The sequence below is a fragment of the Zosterops lateralis genome (assembly GCF_965231275.1).
Source record: "Zosterops lateralis genome assembly, chromosome: 18".
NCBI classification, from domain to species: Eukaryota; Metazoa; Chordata; class Aves; order Passeriformes; family Zosteropidae; genus Zosterops; species Zosterops lateralis.
The window spans coordinates 1,734,001-1,751,528 of NC_139778.1; the positions used below are offsets into that span (position 1 = coordinate 1,734,001).

The following is a 17,528-nucleotide window of genomic DNA, read 5'->3' on the forward strand; positions in this document are numbered from 1 at the left end:
GGCTCCAGGCACATCCCTACCTGCCCGGCGGGGCTCCAGGCACATCCCTACCTGCCCGGCGGGGCTCCAGGCACATCCCTACCTGCCCGGCGGGGCTCCAGGCACATCCCTACCTGCCCGGCGCGGCTCCCCGCCGCCCGCCCGCCCGGAGCAGGAGCTGCAGCCTGTGCAGGGGCAGCGCTGCCAGGCGGGCCGTGGCCATTCCTCCAGCAGCGGCAACACCCGAGCACCCGGCGGGCCCCGTCCCGGCCCGTTCAGTCCTGTCCCGTCCCGCTCGGCCGCTCGGTGCTCGGGGGCGCTGCGCTCCATGGCCCGCCCCGGGCCCGGCCCCGGCCCGCCCCGGGACCCTGCGCCGGCCGGGAGGAGGCACCGGGGAGAAGGGAAGTAGAGAAAGTGCCCGCCCTGCCCGGTCCGCGAGAGGGAATGGAGGCTCAGAGGGAAAGCCCAGAGTCTCTCCGGGCGCTTGCTCCATCCTCTGCTGGTCCAAGATGTGCACCACAATTTCTTCCCTGCACGTTGCCGCTCCATTATCTCTTCTTCCCAGCCTGTTCCATCAGCCTGAGCCAACCACCGTTACACCCCGAATAAGCCCCTCCACTCAAATGAGCAGAGCTGGACTTTGCTGCAAGACAACCACCATCATTTGCCTCCACTTATCTTCACCTGTATCACTTGGTGCCTGATCTCCGTGAGTTACCACTGGCGTCCAGCCCTGTCCCCTCCATAAGTTATCTGTTAGCACCCCACTAACACCTTTAGGCACTCCCTGTGGAGGAGAAGAGACCAGCTGGGAACTCCAGAGCAGCTCCAGGGCTGGGCAGGCAAAGACCCCTTCAGCTAAGCACAGAGGTGTGGGCAGACACCAGGTAAGGGATGTGGTGCTGCTGAGCTCTGCAGCAGCACTGATGCTGAAGAGGTGACACATCAAGCACAATGGTGCTGATGAACAAGGGCAGAAATATCAACCTCAGAATGGTGAATCTCAGACACCAAAAATGTGCTTGTAACAGAGTGAAATACCAACTGCCACCACACTTCTAGTGTCTGACACTTGCTTTTAAAAACAAGAAGGATTTTCCCAAACGTGCGTGTAGTTCACAAGGAATTTGTTTGGTAGCAGCAGTGACAATGTCTTCTTTGTTAGGGAAAGGGAGAATTTTTTTTTCCTTGAAATGTGAAAATTTTGCCTTGGCTGCAGAGGGATCACAGAGATTTTCAGAGACTCTGGGAATGGTCTGGCATGGCCAGCTCAGGCCCTGTAAGGATCATTAGATCACAACTAGATCAACTGTGTTCATCCCACTTCTGCCAGCATTTCCTGCTCCCTTCTCCTTGCTAGTGCTCTTGCAACCCCCAGCAGAGTGCACAGATGTGCCTTGTGCTCTGCTTTGTCTGTCTTGTGGAGCTTCAAAGTCTTTCTGTCCTACATGCACAGATACTTCTTCCAGTCAGTCCCACTGAACTCAGCAGTGAGGTGAGTTTCTGGATTCCCACAGGGGATATAAAGCTGTGTGACATCTCTGGCCAGAAGTTGTCCTTCCACTGTTTAGCCAGAACAGAGCAACTGTCTTTGTGCTGATGGAGCATCAGAGTTCCCAGTATTGTATAGCCACAGGGGAAAAAGTGATGCAAACCTGTAATAAATAAAAATAAAGATGACTTTTGGCTTGATCTTCCCACATTATGATCATTAGCCCGGAGGGTGAATCCTGGTTAAAGAAAGAATTAAACCAAGAATTATGCAGAAATTAATGTGACCTTGACATTTGGGTATATTTGAGATCAAAGGTCCCCTGAAGCAGTACCATTTGATACACCATTGCATAAGGTATCATTTCTTTCTAATTAATATCTTAAAAACTGATCACAAATAAGTAGGTTTTGTAACCCATCTACACCCTTGTTTGTTTTTGCCAGGAGCCAAATGCTCTTGTATTTGTGTAAACACAGATTTCAGTCTCTGTAGCATTGCATGGACAAAGACCTTTCCCAGAGATGCAGAGGGTCTTGCTCAGACCCCTCAGAGCCCCTCCAGGTTTTGTTCTCCAGAGCAGGTCTGTATTTGGTGCCTCCCAGCCATGGGAGGGGACAGCACAGCACATCTTATGAATCCCTCACTGGCTCAGGGTAAGAAGGGGATCAGTAATCAGCTGCCTCCCTTGGAGATCTGGCAATGAGAGGCTTCCCCACCACTCCCTGGAGCAAGGCTTCTCTGGCTCTTTTCTCCAACCACAAACATTGTTGTGAAAAGCTGAGGTATGGGGGAAGATTCTTGGATAAGTAGACCTTGCTCTTCTCAGATGAGGACTCTGTAATTTCTGCTCACATTTAGAAGAACAATAGCATGCTCTGAAAAACTTCCATAATCTCCTGGACAGGAACACCTCAACCTCAGGCAGAGTTTATTGTAGTTTCTATGAGGCAAATCATTGTGTGCTGTTTTGGGGTGCCTTTGTTCAGAGACTCCTGTGGCCTCAGTTACCTCAGTACTGAGCTAATGCTGGCTTCTGGATGTTGGAAGAAATCCACTGGCAGTTTAAAATCAAACTAATGCATCCACAGGGAAGATGTGCTGCAGTAGTGATAACATCTTCGCAATATCCCAAACATCACAAATAGCACAAAGGTCAGGCAATTCACGTTTAGTCCTTGCTCTAATCCCTTTACCAGGTAATATTAATTTGGCTCTGCCCCAGGCTCCTTTCTCTTTCACTGACTTTCTCTGACAGAGGATGAGGAGAGTGCTCTGCTCCTCCAGGACTGGAGTCTTGGGAGCAAAACAGGAATATCCATTAAGCATTCCTCCTGTGAAGAGACATTGTGGGGCCCGTCTGAGAGGGAATTCACCCCCTGGATTAGGGAGAGTGCGGACAGACATAAGCAGCTGTATTAGATATTTCAAAACAAGGTATATGTCCCTGGGTTTCTCTTGGGATTATTGCCCATAGACAGTGCAGTGGTGTGTGACAGACAATGTGACTGGATGTAAATCTCCCCTGCTCATGGGTCTTGGCTGGGAGTACTTCCTTCTGCAGGGTTGTTTCATGTAGCCCAATCTAAACTCCTGGCAGCCTGGCCAGGGTCCCAGGGCTGGTGGGAGAGCTGCAGGGATGCCCTGAGCTGTGCCAATGTGTCCCAAAATAGGTTCTCCCACCAGTATGCAAGAGACCAACCCACTGCCAGAGTCGAGGTATTTGATTTATTTACAGTTCTGCACTGGATGGCAAATCCACAAAGCCACCATGACGACCGTCAAAACTTTTGGCTATTTATATATTTTAGCAAACAAAGGCATAAATGTTCACTGGCTACAAGTTACCTAGTTCTCATATTAATTAGTGTTCTATCTTCCATTAGTTAATCATTCTTTTGCTTCCCATGCTAATTAGTCCACAGGCTTGGTCATTGTTTTCTTTTGGGTTGGTGGGTTTCTTGGGTCTGTGGCCGTGAGTAAGTGGTCACAATCTGCCCCTGATAGAATCACCTTTTACCCACTTGGAGCTGATTCAACCCAATTGCTGAGTCAGCTTTATTAGTTTCTTCCTTATCTTGGGGATTCTGTCTAATGTCCTTGTAGCCCATAAATCCTGCATTCCTTGTTCCCGCTATCAGTAATAAATCCTTCTTCCCAAGCTTTCTTAACCTCCCACTAATTCTGAGATCATTGGATCACGCCTTAAACCTTAACAAGACAATTCTGCCAAAAAAAAGTAATTCATCTTTCTAAGACAGCGCTTAGAGCTTATTGGCTGCTCTCTGCTCCGGGGATTAAACCTTTCTTAGGTTGCTTGAAAGTATGCAGAGATCAAACATGGGATAACATCCTGTCCTGGGTTGCAGTGTAGGATGTACACAAAGTATTTATTCTATCACCATCTTCATGAACTGTTGAAACCAGGTGGGCTAGTGTTTTCCCAAGCCCCTGCCTCTTCTGCTAATGGCCTTTGGGGTGTCTTCTGCTAATGGCTCATTAATGCTTGGGCCCATGAGTCACAGGTAACTCTCTCCAGGGGTTATCTCTGTTAATGGGCCATCAAGGACCCATTTCACACTTCTCATGCTATTGTGAGGTGCTCTGCCCAGGGGGAGGAGCCAAGCATTCCCACCTGGATATAAGATGGTATGTGGGACAGTGCAAGGGCACTTATCCACTGGATTCCCAGAGGAGCAGAGCTCCCAGACCTTTCTGTGGGATCACTGCTTCAGGAAGAGCACCTCACCTGGACTGCTTCCACCATCCTGCTCAGGTTGTATTCTGACCCTGTCAGTGATCCTTTGTGTTATTGCATTTATTTTATTTTATTTTTACCTTTCTTCTTATTAAATTATATCTCTGACTTGGAGCCTCTCATTCGTTTTGCTTTCAAACCACAACACATCCTTTGCTGAGACAGTTTGTAGGTGTTTGGAGACGGCGGTGCGGCCCCGCTCCGGGCCGGCAGGGGGCGCGCTGGGCCCCGCGGCGGTGGCGGCGGCTGGCGGGGCCCGCGCGGACGTGGCCGCGGAAGTGGCTGGCGGGGCCGGGCCGGGCTGTGCTGGGACAGGACGGGCTGGGCCGTGCCGAGCCGCTCCGAACCGAGCCGAACTGTGCCGAACCGCGTCCCGACAGAGCCATGTCGCGGGGCAGCGGGAAGGGGCTCAGCCTGAAGGACAAGCTGGACGGGAACGAGCTGGACCTGAGCCTCTGCGACCTGAACGAGGTGCCGGTGCGGGAGCTGGTGAGTCTCCGGCCGCAGGGCCCCCGGCGGGGGTGGGGACCGGGAGCCGGTCCCTGGGAAGGGGCAGCGTAGGGGAGCCGGATGTGCTGGGGGCTTGTGACCTGGCCTGCGGGTATTGAAAGCAGTGAGATTGTGTCCCGCGGGCCCTATTCAGTGCTGTCCCAGGATAAGAACCTTTTTGGTCCCAGAGATGGATCCGGTGATGACGTGACCTCAGAGCAGCCGCGGGGGATGGACAGACTGACGCGGGAGAAACCGCAGAGGCCAAAGCAGAACTAGCAGGTGTTAGAGGGGCTCGGGTGAACCTCCCATGTTCATTCAGTGCTTTATTTGTCTTTCAGGCTGCTCTTCCGAAAGCTACTGTCTTGGATTTGTCCTGTAACAACCTCATTTCCTTGCCGGTAAGGTGCTAGAGAGCCTCCGTGGGGATGAGTCTGCTGGGAAATATTTGGAAAGATAACTGGTGCTTCATTAGAGGGTCACCAGGCACTGTGGAACTGGCACTTTCCCTGCCCTGGGGTGGCTGAATGACTCCGTTGTCAGTGAGAGGTCAGTGCTGGCTGAGGCAGGAGAGAGTTCAGGGTTGAACTGTGTGAAGATTGCAGTACATTCCTTCCAGAGCATCCCCAGGTGAATACAGAGTTTAATCAGCAGTGGAGACTTGGGTTTGTTCCTGTTGTATTGTCATCCATAACCTTCTCAGTCTTGTCTTAACTGTCCCACTGTGTCTCACTCCATCTTCCGAGGCAAAGGAGAGCTATTTTCCTCCATCACAGTCCTGTACTAAGTCAAGGATTTGTGCCAGATGTGAGGCTGTGCAGGCTGTCTCCACGTACTTCCCGCTGAGGTTCTTCCATAAGGATGCTGACCAGCTTTCTCTGGGTTTTCTTTGTTTGGGTTTTAGTCAGACTTCTGCAGTTTGATGCACCTGGTGAAACTGGATTTGAGTAAAAATCGGTTGCAACAGCTGCCCTTGGACTTTGGTCGCCTTATCAATCTGCAGCACCTGGACCTCCTGAACAACCGCTTGGTCACCCTGCCAGTCAGCTTTGCACAGCTCAAGGTAAAACTGTTTGCTGAGCAGTTATGTAAAGCTTTGGGATGCAGCCCAGGGTCTTGTGATCCTGCTCAAGTTGATTTCTCTGGTAAAGCATCCATCCTGCTGACTACCCATTCCAAAATTCAGCTGGCTCTGCACTGCAGCTCAGTGAAATCCTATCAATCTATTGAAAACATCTCTGCTCATCTTCTGTACCTGTTTCATTCATGTGAAAACTAAGCAGTTCTTGGCTTCTGATGTGGATCTCTTAAATAATTCCAAGACTGCTGTGCTCTTACAGCCTCCCCTTTGTTGTGCTTTTTTGCAGAACCTGAAGTGGCTGGATCTGAAGGACAATCCCCTGGATCCTGTCCTGGCTAAAGTGGCAGGAGATTGTCTGGATGAGAAGCAGTGTAAGCAGGCTGCTGTCAGGGTAAGGAGTCTGCTTTTATTCTATTTGTTGTTTTTTTTCTTTTCATGGCTTTGCTAGTGATTATTCTTCTGTTTGCTTAGCAAGCTGGGCAGCTGCTACAGGAGCCTGAAGTTTCTTCAGGGAGTGAGGGGCAGCCCCACTGAACTGACTCCACTACTGCTGTGCCTCTGGAGAGCAAACAGCTGGCTGAGGAGGATGCTTCTCCATTAGTGGAGTTAAGAGAGGATTAAATGCTGGTTGCCAAGAAAGTCAAGGCATAATCAGACATAATAATCCATGCCTGTGCTGATAGAACAAAAACCTCTGGAGAAGTTCTGGCAAACATAAATAGAAATGTTCTGTGATCCTCTGTATCACTGAGCATCAGTTTATTTTTAATGGGAAGGTGTGTTTTTTAGCAACAGAGACTCACATAAGTTGTGAGTTCTTTTCAGAGCCATAGCTGTAGGGGTAGGTGAGGGTTGGGGGCCAGCCCCAGCTGCCTGTCCTCAGCCACACTTCATCTATTCTGTTGTGAACTGACTGTGCCACAAGGCTTCTGCACAGCCCTCAGGTTGTTTTCTTGGCCCTTTAAGGTACTGCAGCACATGAAAGCAATCCAGTCCGAGCAAGATCGACAACGGCAGCAGAAACTCCAGGCAGAGAGAGGTAGGCACAAAGAGCCCCCACGTGCTGTCTGCTGAGGACTGCTCTGGGTCTCTCTAACACACCCAAACATTCTGATCACCATCTAACAAATTGCCATCTAACACATACTTGTAGCCACCTGAACCCAAAGTACTCAGGGAGCAGTAGGGTAAAAGGGCTGAAGGGAGAAAGATAGCAGAGGGGTGAGTATGTGATTTCTTGGCCTGAGGAATAGTTAAATCTCTAGATGGAATGTGCTATAGGTTATCTATAAAAACATGAAGAAAAGCACAGAAAAATGCAAGGTATGTAATACTAAAAAAAAAAGATAAAAAAGAGGATAGTTGTTTAATTGGTTTCCTCGTTCCAGTTGGGATAATAAGGTAATAAGAAAAATTGCAGTGACAACCCTTTACCTAAGAGGGAAAAACTTGCTGTTAACCCCCAGAAATGGAGAAGAAGCGTGAAGCAGAACAGCGAGCAAAGGAGGCTCAGGAGAGAGAACTGCGGAAGCGAGAGAAGGCAGAGGAAAAGGAGCGCAGAAGGCGGGAGTACGATGCTCAGAAAGCTGCAAAACAGGAGATGGAAAAGAAAACTAAAAAGGAAACAGTGCACACCCGAAGTAAGTAGTCTCCGTTTTGGGTGGGATTGTGTCAGGTTTCATTGTCATCAGATGGTGATGCTGCCAGAATTGCTTTCATGCAGCCCAGGTACTGAGAGACGATGGGAGAAGGTAGGGAGGAACTTGTAGGAGTACTGATAAACTCTGCTACTGTGCCCTTTTCCCCTTTGCCTGTGTTCCCATGAACTGAGGAGCTACAAGTCAGGAAATTCTCAAGCTGTTCATAGTGAGAACTTCCCTCCACTCATTTTTCTTAAGTCTACTGAACTACCTTTGCATAATCAGATCCTGTGCAACACAGAGGTGCTTTACACCCTCTTCACTGCTGCCCGTGAGACTGGATCTGAAACTTTTCATCCTAAGCAGTTAAATCCTGCACATAACTCATCTATCAGAGCTAAGTGATGAAAATTCACAACAAAGGGCAGCTGCAGCGGAGGAATAAGTATCTTACCTGAACAGTTTGTTTTTGAGCATAGCCTGTTATAGTTGATGATGTCCTCACGTTGTGTCCTGTTCTCCCTGCAGAGCCGGCCTCCAGCTCCCGTCCCCCTCAGCGGCCCCGGCACAAGTTCTCGTGGTCGCGGTCGGTGCTCAGGGTCCTGCTCTTTGTGCTCTTCTGCATCCTCTGTGCTCTGGCTGCCTGCAAGCTGACGGAGCTGCAGCATCAACCTCTGTGTGTCAGCGTGAACACCCTCTACGAGGACGTGGTGGCTGCTCTGCAGAACCACAAAACCCTGCAGAACATGCTACAGCACAACTCCAAGTAGTGACTGTCCTGGATGGGCACTTGCTTCATCAGCATCTCCTTCCACCATCTACACAGCCAGAATTCCTATGGAATTGTGTTCTGATGAAACTGCTTTGAACCAGTCAGCATTGGTTTGCTGGTCCACTCCACAGAGCAGAGCTATTGTTCAGACCATCTTTGTTGTGCATGTCTCTCAGTCAGCCTGTAACTCCCATTATTTGTGCACGTTAACCTAAACTTGTTACCACTCCTTGCCTCAAAGTGGTGTCCACCAGGATTGTGAGGTATAGGAAGCTGACAGTCTGTAGGAATGGGAGCAAGCAGCCCTCACATCACCTGGGTGGGACAGCTGTAGCTCTGAGCTGGAGGTGGAAGGTTTTTAATACATATCCATTCCTCGCTCTCGTTTCTGTTCGTGCTAAAATTGGTGGTATGGCTGTATGGGAATTATACATAAGGCCCCACTCCAGGACCAATTGCAAGCATGTAAGATGGCTGTGCATCCCTGTGTTGGAGCAAAGAGGCTGATGTGCTATTGAAAGGAGCTGAAAATTTTCAATACAACAGTTTTCACAGCAATTTGTCTGAAGTGGATGTTTATGATGTTAACATGGTTTTAATTTTTAATTAGGCCTTTTTGGAACAGCCACAAATAATTTCCAAGTACATGGGAATAATTCCTGCCTGCTGCAGCTGCAGAAGCAGCACTGGGTGGCACTGTGGGAGCACTGCTGGCAGGAAAGGGGAAGGCTCAGGGTTGAGGGGAGGCTGGGAGGTTTGGTGGTTTGCACCTCAAGAGGAAAACTCACCTCTGCAATGGTCTGTGAATTATTTAGAATTATCTTTAAAATTATTTAAAATAGTTAATTTTAAAATTTCCTTTAAAAACTCTCATCAAACAGAAGTTTTTCATATTCTTAAGGGCTTTGTGAGCACTAAAACAAAGTGCAAGTTTCAGAGAATCCCTGTGCTACAGACTCCACTGAGACATCCTACACTGGTCTCCAGAATCTCTCCCTCTTCTCATACCTGGGATTATTGCTGCCAGGAGCAGTGCTATGGGGAAACCATCATGGCAGTAAACTTTCATTTTTCTGTAACCTGATGATAAGATTGTGGTTTCCTGAATATCACACAGGAGAGAGCAGCAGCACAAGTATCAGACAAAAGGAAGGAAGGGCTGCCTCTGCCTTAGGAGGGTCTTCAAAGCTTCCTTCCAACACCTTTAAGCTTTGCTTTGGGTCTCTTAACTCACCCCATTCTTTAAAAGATCCTTACTCCTATCCAGAAATGTTCAGGAAAATGACAAACAGCATCTAAAGCCTTTCTGCCAACATCCAGGTGAGTGTTGCATAGGTTGGTGAGCACCAGCCTTATACATATTATGGATTTGGGTCAGCAGCACTTCTGACCAAGCCAGGGCTCCTGCTGGATTTTTAGGTAGGGATTTTTCCACTGGAGGCAGCAGGGTTCTAAAGAGTTAACTTCCACACATTGGAAGTGGCAGTTTAATTCTCTGAGCATTCATCTCAGCAGTGCTGTTACAAAAACCCTCAACTGTACTTGTGTGCATCCAGGTGCTGACGGCTGCACAGACAGGCCGTGGTCCCCAATCTAATTAAAAGGAAGATTTTTCTGCCAACTGTTTAGACCTCATAATTCCAGCACATATAATCAGATTTCAAGACCCTCTCTAAATTAAGCCATCTGGAGACTGAATCAGAGCACTCTAAACTTGTATCTGAAAATTAGTCTTACTCCTTCCCATCTGCTACAGCAGAACAATGAGAGGCTGTTTCCTGAGGTAAGTTCTTTCACCTCGCTATATGTTGCACTATCATCAGTATTTGTCTCAAAGAAGGGAGAAGGTAAGTCCTTGCAGTTCACGAGAGCAACAGGAGGTACTCCTTTCAACAGGGGACATACCTGTTCAAGACACCATGTTAAGGAGCAAAGGTTATTCTTCAAAATTATTTATTTTATAGAAGGACAAATAAAACAACATCAGTACTATAAGCTGTGTGCAACTTGTGCGCTTATGGAAGATGTTCACCATCTCTCTTGTGTAAACTGCTATTCAGCTACTTTATCCAACCTTTTTCCTGCTACAATAAAGTCTAAATGTGCTTCAAGGATCAGTGAGTGTTATCTAAGCACTTCTTCACAGAAGAAAACTGAAAACTTGACAAACGGTAAAACCCTTATTCCCCGGAGCTACCCAGTGAAATCCAAAACTGAACACTTAACTGGACAAACAGCAAACCCCTTTTTCCCCTGTGCTAGCCAGTAAAATCCAGACAGAGGTCGGGATCGTGGGAGGTCATCTGCAGGTAGATGCGGCGGGACAGCTCGGGGCCGATGCGGCGGGCGGTGGCCGTCACGCCCTCCCCGCGGTGCACGGCGATGTTGGCCAGCATGTTCTCCCGCTCCTGCTCCGAGGAGCAGCGCTCGTAGGCCTGGAAGCAACACAAGGGGAACAGTGGGATCACCCACCTGCATCCATTGCGTAAAAAAACAATCAAAGCTATGCACCTGCTCCACCCTTCCACAACGTCAACTCATTTTTCACTTGATCTCTGCCCAAGTCTCATCTTGAGCTTGGAGAGTGGAGCCAGTGCTGCTCCCTCAGTGGATCCCAAGGAATCAGTTCCTTTGCTAACTTACTGAACCACTCAAACAGAATCACTGTGTCTATTTAATACTGATTAAATTACTTCTTCCACCCTCTGTATGAGCTGGGTGCCTGCACACAGTGCTGGGTATCCCTGAGCCATCCTCACCTGGATCAGAAGCTGAGGAGAAGGGTAGGCAGACACGATAGCCTCAGCCATCTCAGGGCTGACACGGTTAAACTGCTGTATCTGCCTCTTCCAAACTTTCAAGAGCCCCTTTCCAGAAGGATCCACCTTCACCCCTCCACAGCAGCTCTTTTCCAAGTAGAAAGAGAGCCCTGTGTTATCTCGCTCTCGCCTGGGGAGAACAAGGAATGAGGAAGCAAAGGAGACAATGAGGCTGTGAAGAAAATCCTGTCCCTGCCATCTGTTGTCAAAGAGCCAGAACACCATCCCTCACTTGAGCTGTCAGAGACATGACTGGCATCAAAGGAAACATGAACAATTTGACCCTGTCTTCTTTATGCACATTACCAATTTAAGACCCAGATTGCTACTGAAAAAGAAACAATCCTGTATTCAGCAGCAATCCTGACACAAGCCAACTTGCAGACAAAGTGGTAAACAGGAATTCACCTTCTGGCTGTCAACCATAATAAAACACTTTCAGATGTCATTTTTAATGACATCTCATCTCTTGTCATGGCTGACATGAAAATCCAGCAGCTGCTGTGATAGGAATGCCAGGATTGTGTGAGACTGCACAAGATGGCTTTCTTAGCTATCACTATGCAACAAGCTGCTGTCTTCCCTTATCAATGGACAGAGCCAAGTAGTTCATTCTCAGGCATGTCTCTTGGTTACACATTGGAGAAGAAAAGCTGGCACTCTTAAGAGCCAACCCTACTCACATTCCCTTCCCACTCCAAAAATCTGACTCAGAACAAGAGCTGTACTTGATGTCAAGGCTCCAGTGTGAAACCTGAAGGTGGTGAGACACTGGAAGAAATTGCCCCAAGAAGTTGCAGAGACCCTGTCCCTGGAAGTGTTCAGTGCCAGGCTGGATGGAGCACTAAGCAATATGGTCTAGTGGAAGGTGTCCCTGCCCATGGCAGGGGGTTGGATTAGATGATCTTTAAGGTCCCTTCCAACCCAAACTAGCCTGTGACTATGAAACCAGGGTCTGTCCTGACCCCTCTGTGGGCAGGACATCCATTTCAAGAACAAGTTCTGTGTTGAAGGAGCTGCAGTAGCAGCTGCTCTGTCACCCACACCTTTAAAAGCCATTATACCCCGTGTTGTACCTGCTATTCCTTCCCAGTAGCTTAAAGTGCAGCCTCTCCAAAGGCAGGACCAACCTCCTCTGCTTACTCACTTGTACGGTGCCTCAGCCACAGCTTTTGTGAACATAGTGGCATATTCCCCAAGCTCCTCACTACTCTCAAAAATGCTGATTTGGACTTGTGTGCTCAGCTGCAGATCCACCAGGGCCTGTATCACCATTGGGAACAACAAATGGCACAATCAGTCTTGTTGCATCAAATTCTATTTCTGTCTGAAGCAGAAAAGAGTCACAAACGTCCTGCAGTAGGACAAGAACCATCACTCTCTTTCCATTTTGGGAACAGTTAACTTAAGACACTGAAGTATTTAGAGGCAGTCTGTCTCCTGACAGTTAATATCACCTCAGTGTCCTCTGAGCTGCCTCAGCTCCTCTGTGGCTCTTGTTACAAACAGGCCACCACCAGTGGGCTTTGCCCTCATGAAGGGCAGGAGGTGCTGAGACTGACATCAGTCAGTGATGAGACACATCAGCCTGTGTGGGAGCAGGTCCATGACTGAGCACTGGGAGCTGAACCCAAAGAGCTCTGTCCACAGACTGACGGAATAATGAATAATGAAAGCTGCATACTCCCATTCACAAAATTGTGTGACTGGGTCAATGTTCAGATACTGGGAGACAACAGATGATGGCTGCATGTCTGTTTTAAAAGCACTCACTTCTTTCACATCCATTCTGGATAAGTCCTTAAGGCCAGAATCCTTAACCTCCTTTTTTCTCCTTTCTCCCCGTTTCTCCTGATTCCCACTCGCTGCTGTCTGTCGCAGCCTTTGTTTTGGCTGGACTTGGAGAGACCTAAAAAGAGTAAAGTAAGACTGGGGTGACAGTCTGGATGGACCTTTGCTTCTGTTTCTCTAAAAACAGTGATGGAACAGTTCTGGCAATACCTCTTACACTCCAGTCTTTGCCAGAAGGAATTAACATATAACCTATGGCATTTTTCAAGTCCAGAGAAAACACAGAAACATCTGGAGGGAAGAAGTCTGACCTGAAATAATTTTCTACTCCAACTACTGCCAGAGCCAGAATTCTCCCAGGCATTTTCTCCATCATATGAGCTACATAGCTCTGCAGGGTCTCCTTCTGCCTTTCTGCACAGCCGTCAGCATTCTACAAAGATGAGTGGGAAAAAACAAGGAGTTAAACCATTTTGAGGTGTACAGAGAAGCACAGCAAATTATGGCCCTGGTAGCAGGTCTGCAGATGAGTCTGTTCACCCTTGTTCTTCAGGGCAAGCAGGCAATACTTGATCCCATGGAAAGTCAGAGTGGAAAGAAAGAAAAAAGTAAACCCACTTGATATAACAATGTAACTCTTCGGGAATGTGAGAAAAATTCTAACTAGAGAAGAAAGCTTGTCAGAACTTTACATTATACAATCCATTAATGGCTCCTAAACCCAGATTTCAGTTTTAGTGAAACCCTGCATTCCTCCCACACCAAAACCTTCCTGCCACCAAGAGAGATGACAAAACACTGGTTTTGCATCAAGGCATGTTCAGGAGCACAAAAGTCATAAGTGTTCTCACTTGCTTGTAGCTGTGAGCCATGGACAAAAACTCCTCCAAGCCAAGCAGAACCAGGACATTTGGTTCTTCTGTCCATTCATCTCCTCCTCCCATCTGTTCAGATATGAAAACAAACAGGCCACAGTCTGTTTAGAATTCACTCAGACTCCCACTCAGAGCTCTGAGCAGGGAGATTAGAGGGTGTTTACTTGGGTTGCTAAATATAATTACTAACGACTGCAAATAACACATGAAGAAAAGGGCAAGATTATCAAAATTTTGCTGGCATACCTGTGATGACACTCGCTTTCTCCTCCAGGTGATGCTGCAGGGAACAGCGTGGTTCTCAAACACACAGGAATAATTGGCAGTCTGCAAAGCACTAAGGATCTGCTCACCACCTTCTACCTGTAAGATGACTGAAATCGATGCACGGGTCAGGCCTCCAGAGAGAGGAGACAACAGTCAATACAAGGCAGGTGCAGGCTGTGAGGACAACTACCTGGATCTAGCACCACTGTTATGTATTTCTGGCACTCTCCTGGCCGCTGAGCTTTCAGCATCTTGGCAACTGCTCTCTTCCTCTCTTTCTCCTCCTCCTGCTCCCTCCTCTTTGCTTCTTGCTCCTTCCTTCTCTGCCACGCATTCTGGCAGATTGCCTCCCGTTCCTTCTGACTATATTGTCGCTTCTTGAGAGGGAGAGATGTTTCTGGCCTTTCTTTGCTTACCGGGGGGCTACCAGGCCTGTCTGAGTCGACTGGCAAGGAGCACAAGGAGGATCTCTCAGCACTGCGTGTATCATTCTCACTGTCACAAACCCCTTCTCCAGACGGCGCCAGCACTTCCCGCAGCTCTTCGCTCCCAGGAGCCATCAGGTCACCACTACCACAAAGCCCATACGCCTCTCTCGTATCGCCAGCGTCCAGGCTGAAAGGCTCAGGCTCCGCTCCCACACTCATCTCGACCCTCTCATGCAAAGGGACGACGTCCATCGCTTCCTCATCCATCTCTTCGCTCCCGCTGCTCACCATCTTGACAACCTCTGCCGCTTCAGGCTCAGGAGCCGGCGGCCGCGGGCGGCTGGGCTGGCCGGAGCATGGGGCCGGCTGCAGCAGGTAGGCCAGGGAGGGCAGGTTCTCCTCCTCGCTGCTCTCAGACTCGCTCTCCGCCATCCCCGTCCCCTCAGCGGCACCCGCGCCCGCCTGAGGGGAAAGCCCGCGCCGCCCGCTGGTTGGCCCGAAGGCGCGTGCTGTGGGCGGCGATTGGTCCGAACGCTCGCGACGGCACGAGCTCGGACCAATCGCAGTCCAGCGAGCGCGCGTGCTTGTGGGCCCTCCCAGCGGGAAGCGGAAGTAGTGCCGTAAAGATGGCGGCGCTGGGGCGGCTGTGTGAGTGAGGGCCCGGGTCAGCTCACTGTCCTCCGAGGGTGGGGAGCGGGAGGGATGAGCTTCCCGCTCATTCAACTTCTGGCCGTGGAGCGGGAAGGATGAGCTCGGGAGGAGGTCGCCCAGGGAGGTCACCCCGCGGGATGTCGCGCCCCGATGGGATGTCACCGCCAGTAGCTCAAGGCTGAGGGTTTCGCCTGTGCCTGGAGCTGAGGCGGAGCTGTGGTGATGGGGATGTGGGGATGGGCGGGTTTGTGTATGTGAAACTGTAACTATAGCTCGTCTTTGTCTAATTTCCTGTAAATCGTCAAGTCTCAGACGCTTTAATTTACTAAATGGGTCATCTCCTGAAAGTAATGGGGTTTTGTTTTCCTCAGCGGTATTTCATAGAATTATGGACAGGTTTGGTTTGGAAGGAACCTTAAAGATCATCTTGTTCCAATTCCCCAGGCTGCTCCAAGCCCCATCCAACCCGGGCTTGAACACTTCCAGTGATGGGATGTATTCCCAGCTCACTGAGTATCCGTGATGATTTAATTGAATTAAACTAGTGGTTTTGCTCAGTTAAGGAAACAAGATAACCACTGTTCTGCACTAACCTGCTGCTTAACAGGCTAAACAGAGGGATTCAGAAAAATCAGGTTTGGCTCCTAAATGTGTGAAAGGTGGTCCTGAAGAGATTTTTAAGATAATGATGATGTTCTTTCTCCTAACCTAGTTCTAACCCCTCACCATACAAGCCTGGCTGCTGTCAGATGGGCTTCTAAGAAAAGCGGGGGCAGCTCGAAAAACCTCGGTGGCCGCAGCCCTGGGAAACGCTATGGGTTCAAAAAAGTCGAAGGTAGGTCTGAGTATCTTGTTTGCATTTCACTGGGTTTTTCACAGCTTCTCTCCCCTGGTAAGTGTCAGTTGCTGAGTCTTTCAGGACAAGGTGTGCAGGGCATTTTTCCAGGAGAAAGAGAAGGGGAGGATCAGTGAAACCTAGTGATCCAGGGTCGTTGGTGGGAGGGCAGGCTGAATCAGCTCCCCCCACCACAGCTGCCAGCCAAAATTGTCTACAGAAAACATACTTTGGTTCTAATTTTGCCTCTCCAGAGAGCCCAGGAGGAGGGGACACTGTGGGACACCTCATAACTGCACTGCACTTTCCTCCCACGCTGGGTGGAAAAACAGCATTTCCAGTGTTTACAAAGGAGAGAATTAAGAGGCTTAGCAGCAGCCAGAGTGCTTAATAATTATTAGCTTTGCTGATGGAAATATATCAATGTAAATGTAATAAAACAAATGCCTTCAGCAGCCAGAAAATGCCTTGTGGCCTAGAAGCAATCTTTTCAGAGATTTGACTTTTTGCTATGATCTATCCATTGCCCTTTTATTTCCTGCTGACAGCATTTTTGTTCAGATGCTTTTAGCATTTGAAGTCATTTTTCCTTAGAAAATGTCTTACAAAAAGCTGGGATTTGTAAATCCTGGAATCACTTGTGTTGTGGCAGGGCTGTTTCTGTGCAGTCTGACTGTGTCACTCTGTTGCAGGTGCCTTTGTCCATGCAGGGAACATTCTGGCCACGCAGAAGTTGATCCGCTGGCATCCCGGCGCTCACGTAAGGCCTTTTCTCTCTCTTTGCCCCCCAGAGAACAGCAGTCCCCTGCACAGTGCCACATTCACTGCCTCCTGTCAGTCTCATTCTTAATGCTCATCCCTCAGAGCCTCACCTGTGCTCAGGGGACTCACTCAAGGAAGGTCTGCAGGTAACAGATATCCCAGAATATTTCTGGGACCTGACTGGGCACTTGTGTTTCAGGGTGGAATGGGTGTCTTGTGTCTCATACTGAGCACCACTGCAAACTGCTCGCTAGAAGCAAGTTGGGATATTTTATTTAAAAAAAACCCCAAAGCAACAGATGCTGTTGAAGCCAGGATATCAGACAAGGCAGACCCATGATCAGATCTGCTTTATTTGTGGATCTCCAGCCTCTCCTTTCTAACGCTCCTCATCCTCTGCCAGGTGGGGATGGGCCGTAACAAGACCCTGTATGCCCTGGAGGACGGGATTGTGAGATACACCAAAGAGGTCTACGTGCCCCCACCCCGCAGCAGCGAGAGCAGGGATGTCATCTGCCAGCTGCCCAAAGGAGCAGTCCTTTATAAGACTTTTATCAGTGTTGTCCCTACCACAGAGGTTGGAAGCTTCAGACTCGTCACCATGCTGTGAACCTGCTGTGTCATGTGGGCACAGATGGAAAGGACAAACCACTACAGCTGTACTGGCATCTGAAGACAAGAGTGGCTCTGAAGAAACCATTTTAGAACTTGGTTTTGCTCCTGAGGTGCTTGTGATCTGTGTTCCGGCACTGAAATCACCTGCTGGCATTTTTAAGAGTGTTTAATAAATGCTGTGGGGCAGCTGGAGGTCCTGGCTGCTCGTGGAATGTGTTACCATGGTCATTTAGTAAAATTTTTTAGTGTCATGTAAAATTCATTGTCCCACCAT

The 17,528-nt window shown here is 49.0% G+C and overlaps 4 protein-coding genes across 4 annotated transcripts in view; 2 read left to right on the top strand and 2 right to left on the bottom strand.

The window, feature by feature from the left end:
* ACSF2 (acyl-CoA synthetase family member 2) overlaps positions 1–248 on the bottom strand; it is a 37,069-nt gene extending 36,821 nt beyond the window's left edge. The window contains exon 1 of the mRNA XM_083874321.1: positions 114–248. Within this exon, the coding sequence (XP_083730447.1) occupies positions 114–202 (89 nt within the window). The 5' untranslated portion in view covers positions 203–248. The remainder of the gene's footprint in view (positions 1–113) is intronic.
* Positions 249–4,439: 4,191 nt separating this feature from the next.
* LRRC59 (leucine rich repeat containing 59) lies at positions 4,440–9,297 on the top strand. The gene is made up of 7 exons (XM_083874323.1): positions 4,440–4,718; positions 5,060–5,119; positions 5,623–5,781; positions 6,086–6,190; positions 6,766–6,838; positions 7,266–7,439; positions 7,968–9,297. Exons 1-7 carry the CDS (start codon positions 4,614–4,616, stop codon positions 8,207–8,209), a joined length of 918 nt encoding a protein of 305 aa, XP_083730449.1. The 5' UTR covers positions 4,440–4,613; the 3' UTR covers positions 8,210–9,297.
* Positions 9,298–10,147: 850 nt separating this feature from the next.
* Positions 10,148–14,823, bottom strand: EME1 (essential meiotic structure-specific endonuclease 1; the record flags this gene model as incomplete). Its single annotated transcript, XM_083874790.1, has 8 exons — positions 10,148–10,646; positions 10,971–11,160; positions 12,178–12,293; positions 12,804–12,939; positions 13,133–13,254; positions 13,673–13,765; positions 13,943–14,070; positions 14,154–14,823. The coding sequence occupies 8 exons, from the start codon at positions 14,821–14,823 to the stop codon at positions 10,470–10,472; spliced, it is 1,632 nt and encodes a 543-aa protein (XP_083730916.1). The 3' UTR covers positions 10,148–10,469.
* A 164-nt stretch (positions 14,824–14,987) lies between these two features.
* MRPL27 (mitochondrial ribosomal protein L27) lies at positions 14,988–17,470 on the top strand. The gene is made up of 4 exons (XM_083874864.1): positions 14,988–15,039; positions 15,755–15,877; positions 16,570–16,637; positions 17,043–17,470. The coding sequence occupies exons 1-4, from the start codon at positions 15,018–15,020 to the stop codon at positions 17,247–17,249; spliced, it is 420 nt and encodes a 139-aa protein (XP_083730990.1). The 5' UTR covers positions 14,988–15,017; the 3' UTR covers positions 17,250–17,470.
* The last annotated feature ends 58 nt before the right edge of the window (positions 17,471–17,528 follow it).

What these genes read in the sequence shown, in the direction of transcription:
- LRRC59 (XM_083874323.1), top strand. Translation starts at nt 4,614, where the DNA reads ATGTCGCGGGGCAGCGGGAAGGGGCTCAGCCTGAAGGACAAGCTGGAC. An exon ending in AGGTGCCGGTGCGGGAGCTG is followed by an intron (nt 4,719 to 5,059) that starts GTGAGTCTCCGG and finishes TTTGTCTTTCAG; the next exon opens with GCTGCTCTTCCGAAAGCTAC. An exon ending in TCAGCTTTGCACAGCTCAAG is followed by an intron (nt 5,782 to 6,085) that starts GTAAAACTGTTT and finishes GCTTTTTTGCAG; the next exon opens with AACCTGAAGTGGCTGGATCT.
- MRPL27 (XM_083874864.1), top strand. Translation starts at nt 15,018, where the DNA reads ATGGCGGCGCTGGGGCGGCTGT. An exon ending in GGCGGCGCTGGGGCGGCTGT is followed by an intron (nt 15,040 to 15,754) that starts GTGAGTGAGGGC and finishes CTCCTAACCTAG; the next exon opens with TTCTAACCCCTCACCATACA. An exon ending in GCTGGCATCCCGGCGCTCAC is followed by an intron (nt 16,638 to 17,042) that starts GTAAGGCCTTTT and finishes ATCCTCTGCCAG; the next exon opens with GTGGGGATGGGCCGTAACAA.